The sequence below is a fragment of the Meles meles genome, chromosome 15 (genome assembly GCF_922984935.1).
Source record: "Meles meles chromosome 15, mMelMel3.1 paternal haplotype, whole genome shotgun sequence".
NCBI classification, from domain to species: Eukaryota; Metazoa; Chordata; class Mammalia; order Carnivora; family Mustelidae; genus Meles; species Meles meles.
The window spans coordinates 37,120,028-37,137,634 of record NC_060080.1 but is presented as its reverse complement, the minus strand read 5'-3'; the positions used below and the strand labels follow the sequence as shown (position 1 = coordinate 37,137,634).

The 17,607-nt window shown below is 35.4% G+C and overlaps 1 protein-coding gene across 1 annotated transcript in view; it reads right to left on the bottom strand.

Moving 5' to 3' along the window:
- Positions 1 to 17,607, bottom strand: part of ZC3H6 (zinc finger CCCH-type containing 6) — a 63,176-nt gene that overhangs the window by 16,948 nt on the left and 28,621 nt on the right. The window contains exons 2-5 of the mRNA XM_045979640.1: positions 16,472 to 16,652; positions 12,909 to 13,031; positions 3,389 to 3,638; positions 893 to 1,026 (exon numbers count right to left, since the gene is read on the bottom strand). Coding sequence (XP_045835596.1) covers positions 893 to 1,026; positions 3,389 to 3,638; positions 12,909 to 13,031; positions 16,472 to 16,652 — 688 coding nt within the window. The remainder of the gene's footprint in view (positions 1 to 892; positions 1,027 to 3,388; positions 3,639 to 12,908; positions 13,032 to 16,471; positions 16,653 to 17,607) is intronic.

Here is a 17,607-nt window from a genome sequence, read left to right as displayed (position 1 = left end):
CCAGGAACCCCCAGTTTGTTTTGTGAGATTAAGAGTCATTTATGGTTTGTCAAACACATTAATTTTATTTCGAGGTCACCTAAACATCTTTATATACTAGTATCTTGACTAATTAAAACAACAATTCCTTTAATTCTTTTTTTTAGAATCTATTTATACTCATTTGATCTTAGCTAGAAATTTTTCATTTACTAGGAAAGTAGCATTAAAATCACAATGCTTGCCATCAAAAGAAATGAAATCTTGCCATTTGCGACGACGTGGATGGAACTAGAGGGTATCATGCTTAGTGAAATAAGTCAATCAGAGAAAGACAACTATCATATGATCTCCCTGATATGAGGACATGGAGAAGCAACATGGGGGGTTAGGGGGATAGGAGAAGAATAAATGAAACAAGATGGGATTGGGAGGGAGACAAACCATAAATGACTCTTAATCTCACAAAACAAACTGGGGGTTGCTGGGGGGAGGTGGGATTGGGAGAGGGTGATGGGGTTATGGACATTGGGGAGGGTATGTGCTATCATGAGTGCTGTGAAGTGTGTAAACCTGGCGATTCACAGACCTGTACCCCTGGGGATAAAAATACATTATATGTTTATAAAAAAAAAAAAATTTGGAAGAGGAGGCGAACCATAAGAGACTATGGACTCTGAAAAACAACCTGAGGGTTTTGAAGGGTCAGGGGTGGGAGGTTGGGGGAACAGGTGGTGGGTAATAGGGAGGGCACGTTTTGCATGGAGCACTGGGTGTTGTGCAAAAACAATGAATACTGTTACGCTGAAAAAATAAATAAAATGGTAAAAAAAAAAAATCACAATGCTTTCTTTGCAGCCAAATAGGTTAAAAGATGGAAAAGCTCTCCTCATTATCTATAAATTCTCAGTACCTCTTGATAGTCATCCATTCCTGAAAAAATATTAGGCCCTTTATTGGTTCTTCCCCCACGGTCTTTGCGTTTGATTTTCTTCGGCAAACCACGTCCACGACCGACATTAAAACTTTTAACCCTCTGATCAATACCTAGAAGAGTTAAAATGTACTTCAAATATTATAGAAAAACAACATACCTGTCAGTCTATTAGCTTATAGGGAATAGCATATTTTAAATAGTCTATAATATACAGTGCATTCTTTTTTTTTTCCTCTCTAGATTCAATGAAAAAAAATTAATTAAATCTTTACATTTTACTTTCCAGGTAGTGCTTCTCATTCCTTTTTTTTTTTTTTAAGGGATATTAACAATAATAAAGAGGGCAAGGCACAAGAAGAATACACATGGCTACAGAAGTCAAAGGTAGTTTTGTTCTTTCCAGTTTTCCTTAGAATAAGAAATACCAAGGCTTTCTGTTTTTAAGGGAATTAAATATTATATTCATCCTTAAGGAAGACATTGTAGGTATTAGTGGTTAATTTGACCAAACTGAGTTTCTAGTGATAATTTTGAGTAGTATTATGTATATTTCTAAGTAAAATTTATATCTGTCTTTTACTTTTTAAAAACTTGGCTTAAATTTAAAAGTATCTGAAATTGCAAAAATCATGTATTAGGATATAAGTTACTATATAGAGTCATTTCTCATTTTACCAAATTCACATCAAACATTTTCTTACATATTAAGTGATCTTAAGCCTACAAACGGCAAATAAATATATGAAAAAATGTTTACTTCATTAAGAGATATCAAAGAAATTAAAAATTTTAAAATAACATTCCAATTTTTACCTCAAAGAATAGCGTTGGTAGGGAGTTGAGTAACTGGCATTTTCACATACTGGTGGGGTGTTATAAATTGGCCTATCAACTTTTTGGAAATCAACTTGGTAAGTGGATCAAAAATCTTCAAATGTGTGGCTATATTTTTTGATTCAATTCTGCATTTCAGAATTTATTCTTAAGGAAAAATATTTGTGAAGATGTTCTCTGAGACATGTATAAATATACAGGGTTAATCACAGAGTAAAAAAAAAAACTTGGTGCCAAAAAAAAAAAAAAAATCTGGGTGCAACTTAAATCTCAAGTGATTATGATCACCCAAACCTAAGAATCTGTTAGGCAAGCTATGGTATGTCTGTCTAATTGAATAGAATGTTGTTGGCATTAAAAGCTACTCATTAACATAAGAATGACTAAGATTCAATTCATAGTTAAGGGAAAAAACAAGTTAAACAGTATGTATAGTTTTTTGTTAAAAATAATTGTCAGAAAAATTCTGGAAGAATGCACACCAAAAATATTAATAGTAACTATTTCTGAGTGTAGGGATTCAAATTATTTTTGTTTTATCTTTGATCTTGGTTAGGTTATTATTTTTAAACATAGAAAAAGTTTTCTGCATTTGACCATATATTACTTTCATAACTGAGGGGGTAAAATGAACGTCAAAAATAAAAGAATACTCAATTATTTAACAGAACAAACAGGAAAAGATGAAAGGGAAAACCCCAGGTGGGAATGGATGAGCAAAACCTCTCTGTTTCCTTATTCCCCAAGTGGAATGATTCCTGACACCACTATGTCTAGACTTCAGGAACAAACTTACTAATTACAATAGCATATGTACAGACAAATTCTTTTCCTTTTTAGGTCAGCAAAACCTGGATTCATATTTTTCAAAAGAATTTTGCTAGGAAATCAAGAAAAAATAAAGTCATAAAAACAATCATATTTACTCATAACTGGTTCCTTTTTTCAACAATATAGAAAGTACAGTGACACTGGGTTTGGGGCTCACTCCTTCACCTTAGCCTCATCTTACTCCAGTTTTCTTGAAGCAGACATTGAGTGGACAATTCGAAAGGTTGATCCGACTTTTATGTGACCCATAGTTTCTATGGCAACTTGCCCTGGTTTCTCCAGGGATCACGTCCCTCAATACAGCAGATGAAGTGATGATCACTCCAGAAATTTCTTTAGTTTATGTTCTTATTTCCAATCTTGAAGGATATCCATAATCCTAAGTATAAGTACATTTGCACAGCAAAGATGATCATCATCTTTTAAGGTCTAATAAAAGAAAAGCTACCAGAATTCTGTCTGTACAGGTCTAAAATATGAGGCAATGTTTAGAGTAACAGAAACAACTGAAAAATGTAAGCCATGTTTTCAGTATACTGATACCATTATACAAGGAAAGGGAAAAAATGTAATGGGAAAGTTGTTTTTTTATATTTTTATATACTTTAAAAATATTAGCATATCTTTCTAATTCAAATATTAAGATATCATGCAGACTGAAATATTTGTAGATGTTTGTCCTCAAAATCTATAAAGAAAAACAAATTCAGGAACCATGGGAGTAAGCTGATCTTGAGAAGGGATTAAGAAATTTAAGTTGTTACTCTATAGCTACCTGTTCAAAAACACCGACAATTTCACACTTACCTTGCTGAACTTTCATTCTTTGTTTTTTCCCTGGTTCTTTAGAAAATGATGATCCTAAAGCAGTAGTTGAAGTTTCTTTAGCTTGTCTGTACTGTTTCAGCTGACTGGCAAAATCTTCCTCTGTTTCCTGACTGTAGGTACCAAAGTTGTCATCGCTGTACGTACTGTACTCATCATATTCTTTACTTTTAAATTTTCTGTTATGCTGACTCCTCTTTGATGTCATGTAGCTTCCTGATAAGTGTCCATGCTAAGTGAAAATGGACAATCATTATCAGGACTTTACAGTTAAATAAATGAGTTGATAGTAACACAGGATATCTTTTTTCCCTCAGAAATTTGAAGAAAGAAAGGGAAGATTGTTGTAGTTCTGAGTCTTGGTTAGTACTTGTCTATGATGGTATTTAAAATTAAATTCAAAAAACTAACTGCTACTCTGGTATTATTAAATATCATAAAGTTCACAGATCTTGCTGGTGAGTGTGTTTTGTTCACTTTTAGTTTTCCACCCATGTCTCGATATTTGTACACAAAAGTATACTTAAAAATCCACACCATTATACATGAATTCCTTTCCAAAATATTTAGTCTTTTTGAAAATATGGAAAATGTAGCAAAATAGATTGAAGTAGAAGAAAGTATGTATCTCTTAATATTGTCCCAAATGACAAATTTAAACATATTATACTTAATAAACAGAAATATGTGTGGAAATTTTAGAAAGAAGAAATGTTTATATCAGAAGTCTAACAAGGACTTCCCTAAAAGTTAAAACATCTAGTGGAAATACTGCTTGTTAGGAAATATTTATTGTAATACACATTATTAATTTTATTAATAATTTATTTTACTAAGGCATATGAAAACTTAGAATATACTTTAGTCCTACAATTTTTTTGTAAAGTAGCATGGAACCTAATGTGGGGGTTGAATTCATAACGCTGAGGTTAAGACCCAGACACTTAACCAACTGAGCCACCCAGGTACCCCTAGTCCTACTATTTTATTTAATGATAGTATTCAATTCTATCTGTACTCACTAAAATATTTGTATTAGTTCAGTCATATCTTCTGTCCAATGTTTTTAAAAGGAAGAAAAAAATGCACCTAATTAAAGTTTGAAGATCTAGCAAAACCCAGATCATGATTCATCTTCAGCTTAGCACATTTAAAATATAATATAAAGGGGAGCCTGAATGGCTCAGTGGGTTACGCCTCTGCCTTCGGCTCAGGTCATGATCTCAGGGTCCTGGGATTGAGCCCCGCATCGGCTCTCTGCTCAGCAGGGAGTCTGCTTCCCCCTTTCTCTCTGCCTGCCTCTCTGCCTACTTGTGCTCTCTGTCTGTCGAATAAATAAAGAAAAATCTTCAATAAAAAAAATATATATATAAAAATACTGTCTGCACTGGCAGATTACCAACATGAAACTGTGATTTTAATAAAATGCAGGGAAATATTAAGATCATTTCAGTACTTATAAGATAGAGAAAAAATACTTAACTAAACATACCAAGAAAATCAATTAGCTCAACAATTTTAAATTTTAAAGATACTTTATTAGGTACCTGGCTTATTTTAAGCAGTGCTTTTGAAATTTTTTTTGTTTGTTGTTTTTAAAATTCAACTGTTCTCATCTAGCACTTTCGAAATTCAAAAGGGGATTTATAATTGTAGCCAAAAGGCAGTGTTTCTGAAATTTTTAATAAAAACACTATTAAAGTAAAATAAAAATAAAAATAATTCTTAGATTAAGGTGAAGATTAATTAATTAGTTGAATGGTGCCAACTTTTCTTTTTATTAAAAAGTGTGATTCTGGGGCGCCTGGGTGGCTCAGTGGATTAAAGCCTCTGCCTTCGGCTCAGGTCATGATTCCCAGGGTTCTGGGATCGAGCCCCGCATCAGGCTCTCTGCTCCGCAGGGAGCCTGCTTCCCCCTCTCTCTCTGCCCGCCTCTCTGCCTACTTGTGATCTCTGTCTGTCAAATAAATAAATAAAATCTTTAAAAAAAAAAAAAAAGTGTGATTCTATGACACACTAGATTTAACAGATACATTCAGAACATTCCACCCTAAAACAGAATACATATTCTTTTTGGGGCGCCTGGGTAGCACAGTGGGTTAAAGCTTCTGCCTTCAGCTCAGGTCATGATCTCAGGGTCCTGGGATCGAGCCCCACATTGGGCTCTCTGCTCAGCAGGGAGCCTGCTTCCCTTCCTCTCTCTATGCTTCCCTCTCTGCCTACTTGTGTTCTCCGTCTGTCAAATAAATGAATAAAATCATTAAAAAAAAAAAGAATACATATTCTTTTCAAGTGCACATGGAATAGTCTTCAGAACAGATCATTAAGTCACAAAACAAATATCAAAAATTCAAAAAGACCAGGTATACCATGCATCTTTTCCCACCATAACATAAACTAGAAATCTAGAAATCAATCACAAGGAAAAATCTAGAAAGAGTGCAAATAGGAAATTAAAAAAATAACATGCTACTAAACAATGAGTGGGTGAACCAAGAAATCAAAGAAGAAATCAAAAAATAAACGGAGACACCTGAAAATGAAAACACAATGGTCCAAAATCTTTGGGATACAACAAAAGCAGTTTTAAGAGGAACATTTATAGCAATACAAGTCTAACTAAAGAAGCAAAACCAATCATGAATCAATCAATCAATCTCAATAACCTCATCTTATACCTACAGGAGTTAAAAAAATAACAAACAAAACCAAAAATCAGCAGAAGGAAAGAAATAATAAAGATTAGCAAAGAAATAAATGATATAGGGAACTAAAAATGCAACAGAACAGAACCAGGAATTGGTTCTGTGAAAAGACAACAAAACTGATTAAATCTCTAGTCAAACTCATTAAAAAAAAAACAACCCACAGGACTCAAATAAACAAAATCAGAAGCAAAAGAGAAGAAATAACAACCAATACCACAGAAACACAACAGACTGTAAAAGAATATTACGAAAAATATGCCAACTAACTGGACAACCTAAAAGAAATGGATAAATTCCTAGAAACACATAACCTACCAAAACTGATCAGGAAGAAAGAGAAAATTTGAACAGACTGATTACCAGAAATGAAATTGATTCAGTAATCAAAAAACTCCCAATAAACGAAAGCACAGGACCCAGATGGTTTCACAGGTGAATTCTACCAAACATTTAAAGAAGAGTTAATACCTGTTCTTCTCAAACTTTTCCAAAATATGGAAGAGGAAGAAAAACTTCCAAATTCATTCTATGAGGCCAGCATTATCCTGATTCCAAAATCAGATAAATATACCACCAAAAAAGTAAACTATAGGCCAATATCTCTGATGAACATTTTTGCAAAAATCCTCAACAAAATATTAGCAAACTGAATCCAACAATACATTAAAAATATCATTCATGACATTCAAGTGGGATTTATTCTTGGGCTGCAAGCGTGATTCAATATTCATAAATCAATGTGATACATCATATCAATAAAAGAAAGGATAAAAGTCATATGATTATTTCAATAGAAGAAGAAAAAGCATTTAACAAAGTACAACATCCATTTCATGATTAAAATCCTCAACAAAGTAGGTTTAGAAAGAACATACCTCAACATAATAAAGGCATTATATGAAAAACCCATAGCTAACATCATACTCAATGGGGGGAAAAAAACCACAGCTTTCCCCATAAGGTCAGGAACAAGACAAGGATGTCAACTCTCACCTCTTTTATTCAACATAGTACCAGAAGTCCTAGAGACAACAGTCGGACAAGAGAAAAGAATAAAAGGCATCCAAATTGGTAAGGAAGAAGGAAAATTTTCACTATTTGCAGGTGACATAATACTATATATAGAAAACCTTAATGACTCTACCAAAAAACTACTAGAATTGATAAACGAACTCAATAAGGTCAGAGACTACAAAATCAATGTACAGAAATGTTTTCCATTTCTATACACTAATAATGAAGCAGTAGAAAGAGAAATTAAGAAAAGAATCCTATTTAGGGTTATACCAAAAATAATAAAATAACTAGGAATAAACTTAACTACAGAGGTGAAAAACCTGTATTCTGAAAACTATAAAACACTGATGAAAGAAATTGGAAGATGAGGGGGACCTGGGTGGCTCAGTTAAGTTGGTTAAGCATCTGTCTTAGGCTCAGGTCAGATCCCAGTGTCCTGGGATCAAGCCCCACACTGGGCTCTCTGTTCAGCATGGAATCTGCTTCCCCTCTCCCGACTCATGCTTGCATTTTCTCTCTCTCTCTCTCTCTCTCTCCCCCTGCCTCACCCATATCTGAAATAAATAAATAAATAAATAAATAACCACGAAGCACTAAAAGGATAACATTACAGGAGCAGCCCCAGGTCTCTAGGAGACTATCTCCTTATACTTGAAATGTTCATCATTTGGAATGAACAAAATGCATCCATCAGCAAGGATCTAGCAAGTATTTCTTAAAGTCTTCCTGCAAGAAGATAACAAAAACAAAAAAGTCTGTAAGTTCTTCCAAAGGATACAGTTTCCCCAATTACTTTGCTGACTGACTATTGGGCTATACTCCTGGTTAGAATGTCTGCAGGGCAGACTGGCTTTCTGTAAAATGGAAACTGGTCCCATGACAATCACTGCAAACATGAATAAGGGAATGGGAGGCCTTGAACAAGGATGAGGAAAAGGGAAGATACACTAACTCCTCAAGTTTAATAGCTAGATGCTAATACGATATTCTATTTTTGGCCTAAATTACAGAAGTTATACAGCAGACATTTGTTAACTAGGAAAACAGTAATTTTTAGGATGTACTTAGGGTATTTTCTTTTTTTTTTTAATATTTTATTTATTTGACAGAGAGAAATCACAACTAGGCAGAGAGGCAGGCAGAGGGAGAGGAGGAAGCAGGCTCCCCGCGGAGCAGAGAGCCCGATGTGGGGCTCTATCCCAGGACCCTGGGATCATGACCTGAGCCGAAGGCAGAGGCTTTAATCCACTGAGCCACCCAGGCGCCCCCTTAGGGTATTTTCTAATCTCAGTGAGTCAACTCTAAAACATGTGGAGGAAATGGTATACTGAACTTTCTTTCTCCTAGCAGACTAAATAAATTCAGATCAGTTCTCCTCCTAAAAAATACAGAAAAGAGAGACACCATATTTTTTAGATCCACTATAAACATCAGAGAGCTATCAAATGTGTGAGGGATTAGTGGACCATTAATATCTGTGGAGTAGATGAAAATCGTGAGAAATGAGCAGCATCCTGAGCAGTTTTTGCTCTGAAAGCATCAGTCTGACATGAAAAATCAGCTGAAAGGTTCAAGAGAGCACTCGTGACTACCCCTTTAATCTATGGGAACAAAAGAAGAAATCCAGAGTCTAGAAAAAGTAGAAGCCTTTGTAATCCCCAACCACCAATTCTGGGTCAATCTCAAAATGTGGATTGGAGGCTACAGTCCAACCTATCATCTGGGTGGCCAAGAAGATTTCAAACCCTGAAGGCAGAATTAAGTTTGTAAGGGTCACTAAAAATTTGTCAGGAGCAAGTAAGAACCCTCTCTGGAGGAAATTTAATATAATCCCAGGCCTCAAATTATTTCTACAAAATGCACCATATTTTGCAAACACAACGCTCAGTACATAATACAAAAGCAAACAGGGGTGCCTGGGTGGCTCAGTGGGTTAAAGCCTCTGCCTTTCACTGAGGTCATGATCCCAGAGTCCTGAGATAGAGCCCCGAATCTGGCTCTCTGGTTGGCAGGGAGCCTGCTTCCTCCTCTCTCTCTCTCTCTGCCTGCCTCTCTCCCTACTTGTGATCTCTGTCTGTCAAATAAATAAATAAATAAATAAAATCTTAAAAAAAAAATACAAAAGCAAACAAAAAATACAGTCATATGAGGAGACAAGATCAGCAACTAGAACAGTGAAAAGCAACCAGTAATAGAAACAGACTCCAGGGGTGCCTGGGTGGCTCACTCAGTTAAGTAGCTACCTTCGGCTCAGGTCATGATCCCAGGGTCCTGGGATCAAGCCCTGCGTTGGGCTCCCTGCTCAGCACAGGGAGTCTGCTTCTCCCTCTCCTTCTATCTGCCACTCAGCCTACTTGTGCTTTCTCTCTCTCTGTCTCTCTGTCAAATAAATAAATAAAATCTTAGAAAAACAAACAAAAAAAAAGAAATAGGCTCTGGATATTGAAATTCATGTGACATGGATTTTAAAATATCTGTGCTTGTTATTTTCAAGTAAATGACATGAGAATCTTAGCAGCAAACTGGGAACAATGAAATTACCCTGAAGATTTGAAAAAAAAAAATCAAATTTCTAGATTTGAAAATACAAACACTGGAATTAAGAACTTAATGAATGGGCTTAGGGGCAAATTAGAGCCTCTAATGAGAAGAGAAGACAAGAAAGGTAAAGGATACAACAAAGCATACGCAATAAAATGTTAACATTCTGGAAATCTGGGTGAAAGATATACAGGCGTTCTTTGCACCATTCTTGGAACTTTTTTACAAGTCATTATGACAAAATTAAAAGTTATTAAAAATAACAGTGGGGCGCCTGGGTGGCTCAGTGGGTTAAGCCGCTGCTTTCGGCTCAGGTCACGATCTCGGGGTCCTGGGATCGAGTCCCACATCGGGCTCTCTGCTCTCTGCTCGGCAGGGAGCCTGCTTCCCTCTCTCTTTCTCTCTGCCTGCCTCTCTGCCTACTTGTGATCTCTCTCTCTCACTGTCAAATAAATAAATAAATAAAATCTTAAAAAAAAACCCAAAAAACAGTGAAACAATTTCCCCACATATAAAAGCTAAGAGATTTTATTGACAGTGAAACTGCACCACAAACAATGCTAAATAAAGACTTAGTATTTACATTAAAAAAAATTGATACCAGATTGAAATTCAGATCTACACAAAGGAACAAAGAGCACTGGAAGTGAAATGTGTAAATATAAAATATCATCCTTTTTCTTTTCTTGATTTCTTTAGCTGAATTTTTGAAACAAAAATAATCACACTGTATTTGTAGGGATATATAATAGTATAATGACAATAAATAACTATAACGTTTGAGGAAATACGAGTCAGTTAAAACAAATGTAATGTTGTTTATACATACAAATTGATTTTATCCTCCAGAATAGCCCCCATAGAAGGCTATATATTTATTAAAATACTTGTGCCACTGTTTTAAAATATTCTATACTTCCTTTTCTGGAATAATTTTTAGTGACAGTTTATGAATCAAGAGCTTATAAATCTCACTATTTGATACTTTCAAATGCTTTGCTATCTGAAACAGTAACAATCATTCTGAGCATTTTTTCATTGTTTGGAATAGTCTCTAAACAACTTTTGATTATTTCTAAAAAAATAAGTCTACCAGCAAATGATGAAATTTAGGTGTCGAATCAGTGTTTGATATACTTAAAAATTTTGTCATTAGCGATAAAAATAATTCTAATGACTGTTACACTGTTCTGAGAAATGAAAGCTGCATTTACTCCAGAATCAGCAGACACTGAATATACAGCTACATTCACCTAACTCGATAAAATTATTAACTAGAGTAGAATTCTTTTCAAATTTTAAAAGATATTAAAATAAACATCATTTATTCAATAAATACTGAGCAACTTCAACTATAAAGAAGGGAACAGAGAAATAGAAGGCAATGAAAGAACTAACACACACAGTATTTTGTTTTCCTAAACTCACAAGAGATTAGGAACATCAAATTAGGAAAAAGAATAGAACTCTGTAGACAAGCATATTGACAGATTGGCAGAAATCAGAACTCAGACAGTCTATGGTTTTTCAGATAAGTGCACATTGATCTGAATACTCCCCAGTGTTCCTGAGAGCATCATGATTTTTCTAGCACAAAATACTATTTATATTGAAGACTGTTCATACAGGACAACATATCTGACAAAGATATAAAGTATATCGTGTTCTTTTCTTTTCTATTTAAAACACTTCAAATATTTTTGCACTTAAAGAGATAGATGTCACAAAATGCATGTGAAAGCCCTAACCCCTCCATACCTCAGAATGTGGCTGTATTTGGAGACAGGGCCTTTAAAGAGGTGATTAAGTTAAAATGAGGTTGCTAGAGTGGGCCCTGATCTAATCTGACTCATGTCCTTAAAGAGGAAATTTGACACACAGAGACCCTAAGGGTGTGCATGCACAGCAGAATGACCATTCCATCTACAAGCCAGGGAGAAAGGCTAACAGATCTTTCCCTTATGGTCCTCAGAGGACACCACCCCTGCTGGAATCTTGATCTGTCACTTCTACCCTCCAGAGTACTAGAAAATAAACTTTGTTGTTTAAACCACTAGTCTGTAGTATTTTGTTATGATAGACCTAGCAATCCAATATATTATGAATGATTTCCAAAGATTTAAAATTTATAGCATCCATCTGCGTTGTTTCTTTTTCTATATTGAAAAATATAAAACATTTTTTCAAAATATCAGAAGGCAAAAAATAAAACTGAAAATTTTATTTTTCCCCTTAAAAGGCAATACCTCAGGGGCACATGGGTTGCTCAGTTGGTTAAGTGTTTGCCTTCAGCTCAGGTCATGATCCCAGGGTCCTGGGATCAGTGCTGATTTGGGCTCCCTGCTCAGTGGGGAGTCTGTTTCTCCTTCTACATTTCACCCCTGCTCATGCTTTCTCAGTCTCTCTCTAAAAAATAAATAAATAAATAAAATCTTAAAAAAAAAAAAAGGCAATACCTCAAAATCAGAATGAGAGGTCATTTTACACACATTAGGAAGGCCATTATCAAAAAAAAAAATAAAATAAAACCCAAAGCAACACAAAGCAAAAATAAAAACAAAAACAACAACCACCCAGAAAATAACAAGTTTGGCAAGGATGTGGAGAAACTGGAAAACCTCATGTATTCTGGTGGTGGGAATGAAAATGTGCAGCTATTATGAGAAACATTTTGGTGGTTCCTCAGAAAATTAAACACAAAATTACTATATGATCCAGCAATTCCACTCTTAGGTGTTTGTTCCAAGGCACTGAAAGCAGGGTCTCGAAGAAATATCATCCACCCATGTTCATAAAGCAGCATTATTCACCACAGCCAAAGGGTGGAAGCAATCCATCTGTCCAACAACAGCGGAACACACAAAATATGGCATATACATACAATGGATTATCTAGCCTTAAAAAGGAATGAAATGCTGATACATGTTAGATGAACCTTCAAAAAATGCTAAATGAAGTAAGCCAGACAGAAAAAGACAAATACAGTATTATCCCACCTATATGACTATAGAGTAGGCAAATTCATAGAGACAAAGTAGAATAGTGGTAAACAGGGGCTGGTCGGGAGGGGAAAGTGAGGTGTTATCATTTAATGGGTACACAGCTTCTATACAGGATGATGAAATGGAGAGTGGTGACAGTTACACAACATTGTGAATACACTTAGTGAACTGTATGTTAAAAAATTGTTAAAATGGTATGTATATTTGATCACAATTTTTTTAAAAAGGCAATACCTGAGAAAATGGAATGTCATAATCCCTGTAGAAACCAGCTCTTTTTTTGTGGGAACTTTCTGTATGTTCAACATCTGAATCAAGGCTGTAGTCTGAACTATCATCACTAGATGGAGAATTATGCTAAAAGAAAGGAAAAAACAAATAGTTATATTTGCAAAAGGAAAAAAATTTAACTAGTAACTAGATAGGCTTGTTTCAGCCAGAAATGCCAACCATAGACTATATTATCCTCTAGTAGGTTCTGAAGTATTAACCCAAAAATCCTTGTTCCGGGGCATCAGGGTGGCTCAGTCAGTTAAGCGGCTGCCTTCAGCTCAGGTCATGATCCTTTTCCCTCTCCTCTCTGCTCCTGTTCTCTCACTGTCTCTGTCTCTCTCAAATGAATTAAAAAATATATATATTTTATTTTTTTAAAATATTTTATTTATTTATTTGACAGAGGGAGAGAGATCACAAGTAGGCAGAAAGGCAGGCAGAGAGAGGGAGAAGCAGGCTCCCCACCGAGCAGAGAGCCCGATACAGGGCTCGATCCCAGGACCCTGAGATCATGACCTGAGCCGAAGGCAGAGGCTTTAACCCACTGAGCCACCCAGGTGCCCCAAAATATATATATTTTAAAAAAGCAGAGTAATTATTAACCTGAAATTAGCAGTTGGACTATATTAAAAATAGCTGGTAAATAGAGTAGGTATAGAGATGGTATATCACTTCTGAGATTAGGTTATTAAAAAAAACTAGAGCTTCCATCTTGGGTGCTTTTTCTTGTTCTCTCTCACTCATGGTCCACCTGCTTTGGGGGAAGCCAGATAACATAATGAGGCATTGATGCATTCTGTAGAGAGGTCCACACAGCGAGGAGCTGAGACCTGCCAAGAGCCATGTGAGTGAGCACGGAAAAGGACCCTGCCTTAGTCAAGCCTTGAAATGATTGCAACCCCATGAGAAAAGCTGAGCCAGAAGCACCGGGTTAAAGCTGCACCCAGATTCCTGACCCACAGAAATGGGGAAATAAATTTCTGTTCTTTTAAGTTTCTAAGTTTGGGGTAATGCTGTGCAGCAACAGTTAACTAATAAGATTTTGGTGTCTGGAAATGCTGTTTTTCCATAAGAAATATCTAAAAAGTAGGAGGGATCTTGAAAACAGGCAGTGGATAGAAACTGGAAGGACTTATAGGAGAGTATTAGCGGAAGTCTAAACTGCCTCAAATGAGGAGCACCTGGCTGGCTCAGTTAGTGGAGTATGCAACTCTTAATCTCCAGATCATAAGTTCAAGCCTCACACTGGGTGTAGAGATACAAAAAATAGTAATAATAATTTTAAAAAATGGGCTGGGCAACCAACTCTTGGTTTCCTCTTGGATTACGATTTCTTAGGTCATGAGATTGAGCTCTGTGTCAGGCTCCATGCTCAGCAGGGAGTTGGCTTGGGATTCTCTCTCTCCCTCTGCCCCTCCCACAACTCATGCACATGTGTGCTCTCTCTCTCTCAAATACATAAATCTCTAAATAGATAAATAAATTGCCTTGAATGATTGTTAGTAAAATTCTGAACTGTGAGGCAACTTGAAGTGGGATATCTTATTAAAATCGGAAGAATAGGGGCGCCCGGGTGGCTCAGTGGGTTAAAGCCTCTGCCTTTGGCTCAGGATCCTGGGACGGAGCCCTGCATCGGGCTCTCTGCTCAGCAGGGAGCCTGCTTTCTCCTCTCTCTCTGCCTGTTTCTTTGCCTACTTGTAATCTCTGTCTGTCAAATAAATAAATAAAATCTTTAAAAAAAAATCCGAATAGAAATCCTCATCATGCAGTGGCAGAAAGTTGAACAAAACAGCTACATTCAGTAACATGGAAAGCAGAAAATGTGTCTAGTGAAATAAGTGATCTAGTTAAGATTTTCAAGAAAAATGTTGAAAGTATGTATTTGCCAAAGAAGATAGACAAAAGAAAGGCTGTTAAAGAGATGGGACTTAATGGTTTTGAAAGTTCTTAGTCAACATATAGACTTTCATTTGTGCTTTTCCCTTCTTTTCTTTTTTTCTTAAGCTCTACACCCAACATGGAGCTCAAACTCACACCCCAAGATGAAGAGTCTCATGTTCCACCGACTGAGCCAGCCAGGTGCCCCCTTTTTCTTGATTAGTTTGGACAGTGATTTATATGTATTGCTGATCTTTTATTTAATAACTACTGGTTTTTCATTCTAGTTCATTAAGTTTTGCTTGTGACTTAATTAAAAGTCCTTCCTTTTTGGGGCATCTGGGTAGCTCAGTCAGTTAAGCGGCTGCCTTCGGCTCAGGTCATGATCCCGGGGTCCTGGGATGGAGCCCTGCATGGGCTCCCTGCTCAGTGGAGAGCCTGCGTCTTCCTCTTCCACTCTGCCTACCTGTGCTTTCTCTCTATCCATCTGTCAAATAAATAAATAAAATCTTTTAAAAAAAAAAGTCCTTTTTGTTTTTGTTTTGATATCCTACTTTTCTAGCTTTTATTACTGTAATACTCCAATTTTTCTCCTGATAACTGCTTTTGTTATAATCTGTTGGTACTTACACATCAAGATTTTATCATTATTTTCACAAATTTCTGAGTTCTAATGTTTCCCCTGTGTTTCACAGGCTATTTATAGCAGGTATTTGAATTAAAAGCAAAAAGACATTTTGTTTTTTAGACTTTATTAGCAGTATCTAATTTTATTGTATTGTAGTTTGATATTGCTCTTTGTAACATTTCCACTCTATTCAAGTAATTGGAGCTTATAAGGCTTACTGTATGGCCGTAAAGATGAGAGGAAGATGTATTCTCAGGATTCAGAGAACCCTGCCTACCTAATCTCTCTGTAGTATCCTTACCACCTTTTCATCCACTTGATTGATCTCTTTGGGTTAAGAGAGGCATATTGGTATATCTCCTGCTATTAGTGTATTCCTATTTCTTCCTGCGGTTCCTATAGTTCTTGCTTTATAAAAATTGCTGTTTGGGGGCTATAAAATATCCCCCAAATATTAATAACTTATACTTCATCCCCCTGCTTGTGCACACTCTCTCTTTCTGACAAATAAATAAAATCTTTTAAAAAAAGGATTTTAACTTGCATTAAAAGTTACCTTGATTTTTAAATCTTTGAGATAATTCATATCTTTATGTTCAGAAAATTTATTAATCACAAAGTAAAAATATCTAATCAACAAGTTGTTTTTGGAGGGTGGAAGAGCAGAGGGAGAGAGAGAATCTTAAGCAGGCTCCACGCCCAGTGAGGAGCCTGACAAAGGGCTCAATCTCATGCCCCAAGATCATGACCTGAGCTGAAATCCAGAGTCAAACACTTAACTGACCGAATGGATATATATACCTCTTTGGTATATATATTTTGGTATATATATTTGGTATATATATATATATTGGTATATATATTTTGGTATATATATCCATTCAGTCTGTTAAGATTAGGCACCCCTCTAATCAGTAAGTTTTATAATAAAATAAGCAATTATTTATACTTTCTAATTTTCAGTATTTTATATTTCATACAAATTTACTAAAAGAATTCAAAGTCGATTCTAACTAACCTTATGTTTTTCACGTTTTCTCCTTTTGGATTTTTTCTTCTCTCTTTCTTTCTTGTGTTTTTTCCTTGATTTTCTATAGGCTTTTTCATTTTTCTGTTTTTCATCCTCTTTTGCTTCCTGTTCTTGTGTTTCTTCAAGTCCTGCATCATCTATTTCACCATCTTCTAATTCGCCATCTTCTCTGTAGAAAACAATGACATTTCTATTTTGAAATGTTATTCAAAAATGAGTCTTATAGGAACATTTCCAAAAGAGAGAAAAAAAAAAGCAGATGCCAAGAATTTAAGTTATATTCATTTAGATCAGGGACGGCAAACTTTTCCTGTACAGGGGCCCAGTAGTATATTTAGAGGCCTAATATGATTCCTGTGGCACACTCTTCCTCCTTTCTGGGGAACAATCCTTCAAAAATGTTAGAACCAGTCTTAGCGGCAAAAATTTGCCAACCTCTGATTTGAATTAAGATCACTGACTCTTACCAAATGAATGAATGCATGCATGAATGCGGTGGTATTCCATTGTATTACAGTAGTTGCCATCTACTAAACATTACCTTTTAAAAAAAGGTTGAACGAAAACATTTCAGTAAGTAAACATTGTTACTACAGGGAGGGATTTTTAACTTAGCATCATGTAAACAATTAATTAGCTTTAAAATAAAAGTAATCTGTATTAATTCTCACCATCAAAGTAAACTTCAATAAGAAAACAAATTTCAACAGGTAAATAAGGAACAAAATCTGAGCTGCAGAAGAATCATAAATTAAACTTGAAAAAAAATTAAACTTGAATTTGCAAAAAATATTCGTAGTAAAATCATAAACTGAATTCCACTTCCCAAATACTAATATGTTTGCTATAATGGAGGCCAAACTAGAAACAAACTTTTATATTGCTTATGACCTTTTTTACTTATAGAAGCCAAAATATTAATAGTATTTTAAAGGCAAATTAAACAATGATCTATCTACATAAGTATATAAAATAAGTTTAGCATTTAAAGTTTCCATACAGTTTGAAAAAATGCAAACTTCTATAAATAATACAGAAAAACAAATGTCTATATGACTGGAAAAAAATGAGAAGCAACTAAACAATGGTGTGTGCATTGTAAAGATACTTTTAAGTTGCTAGGG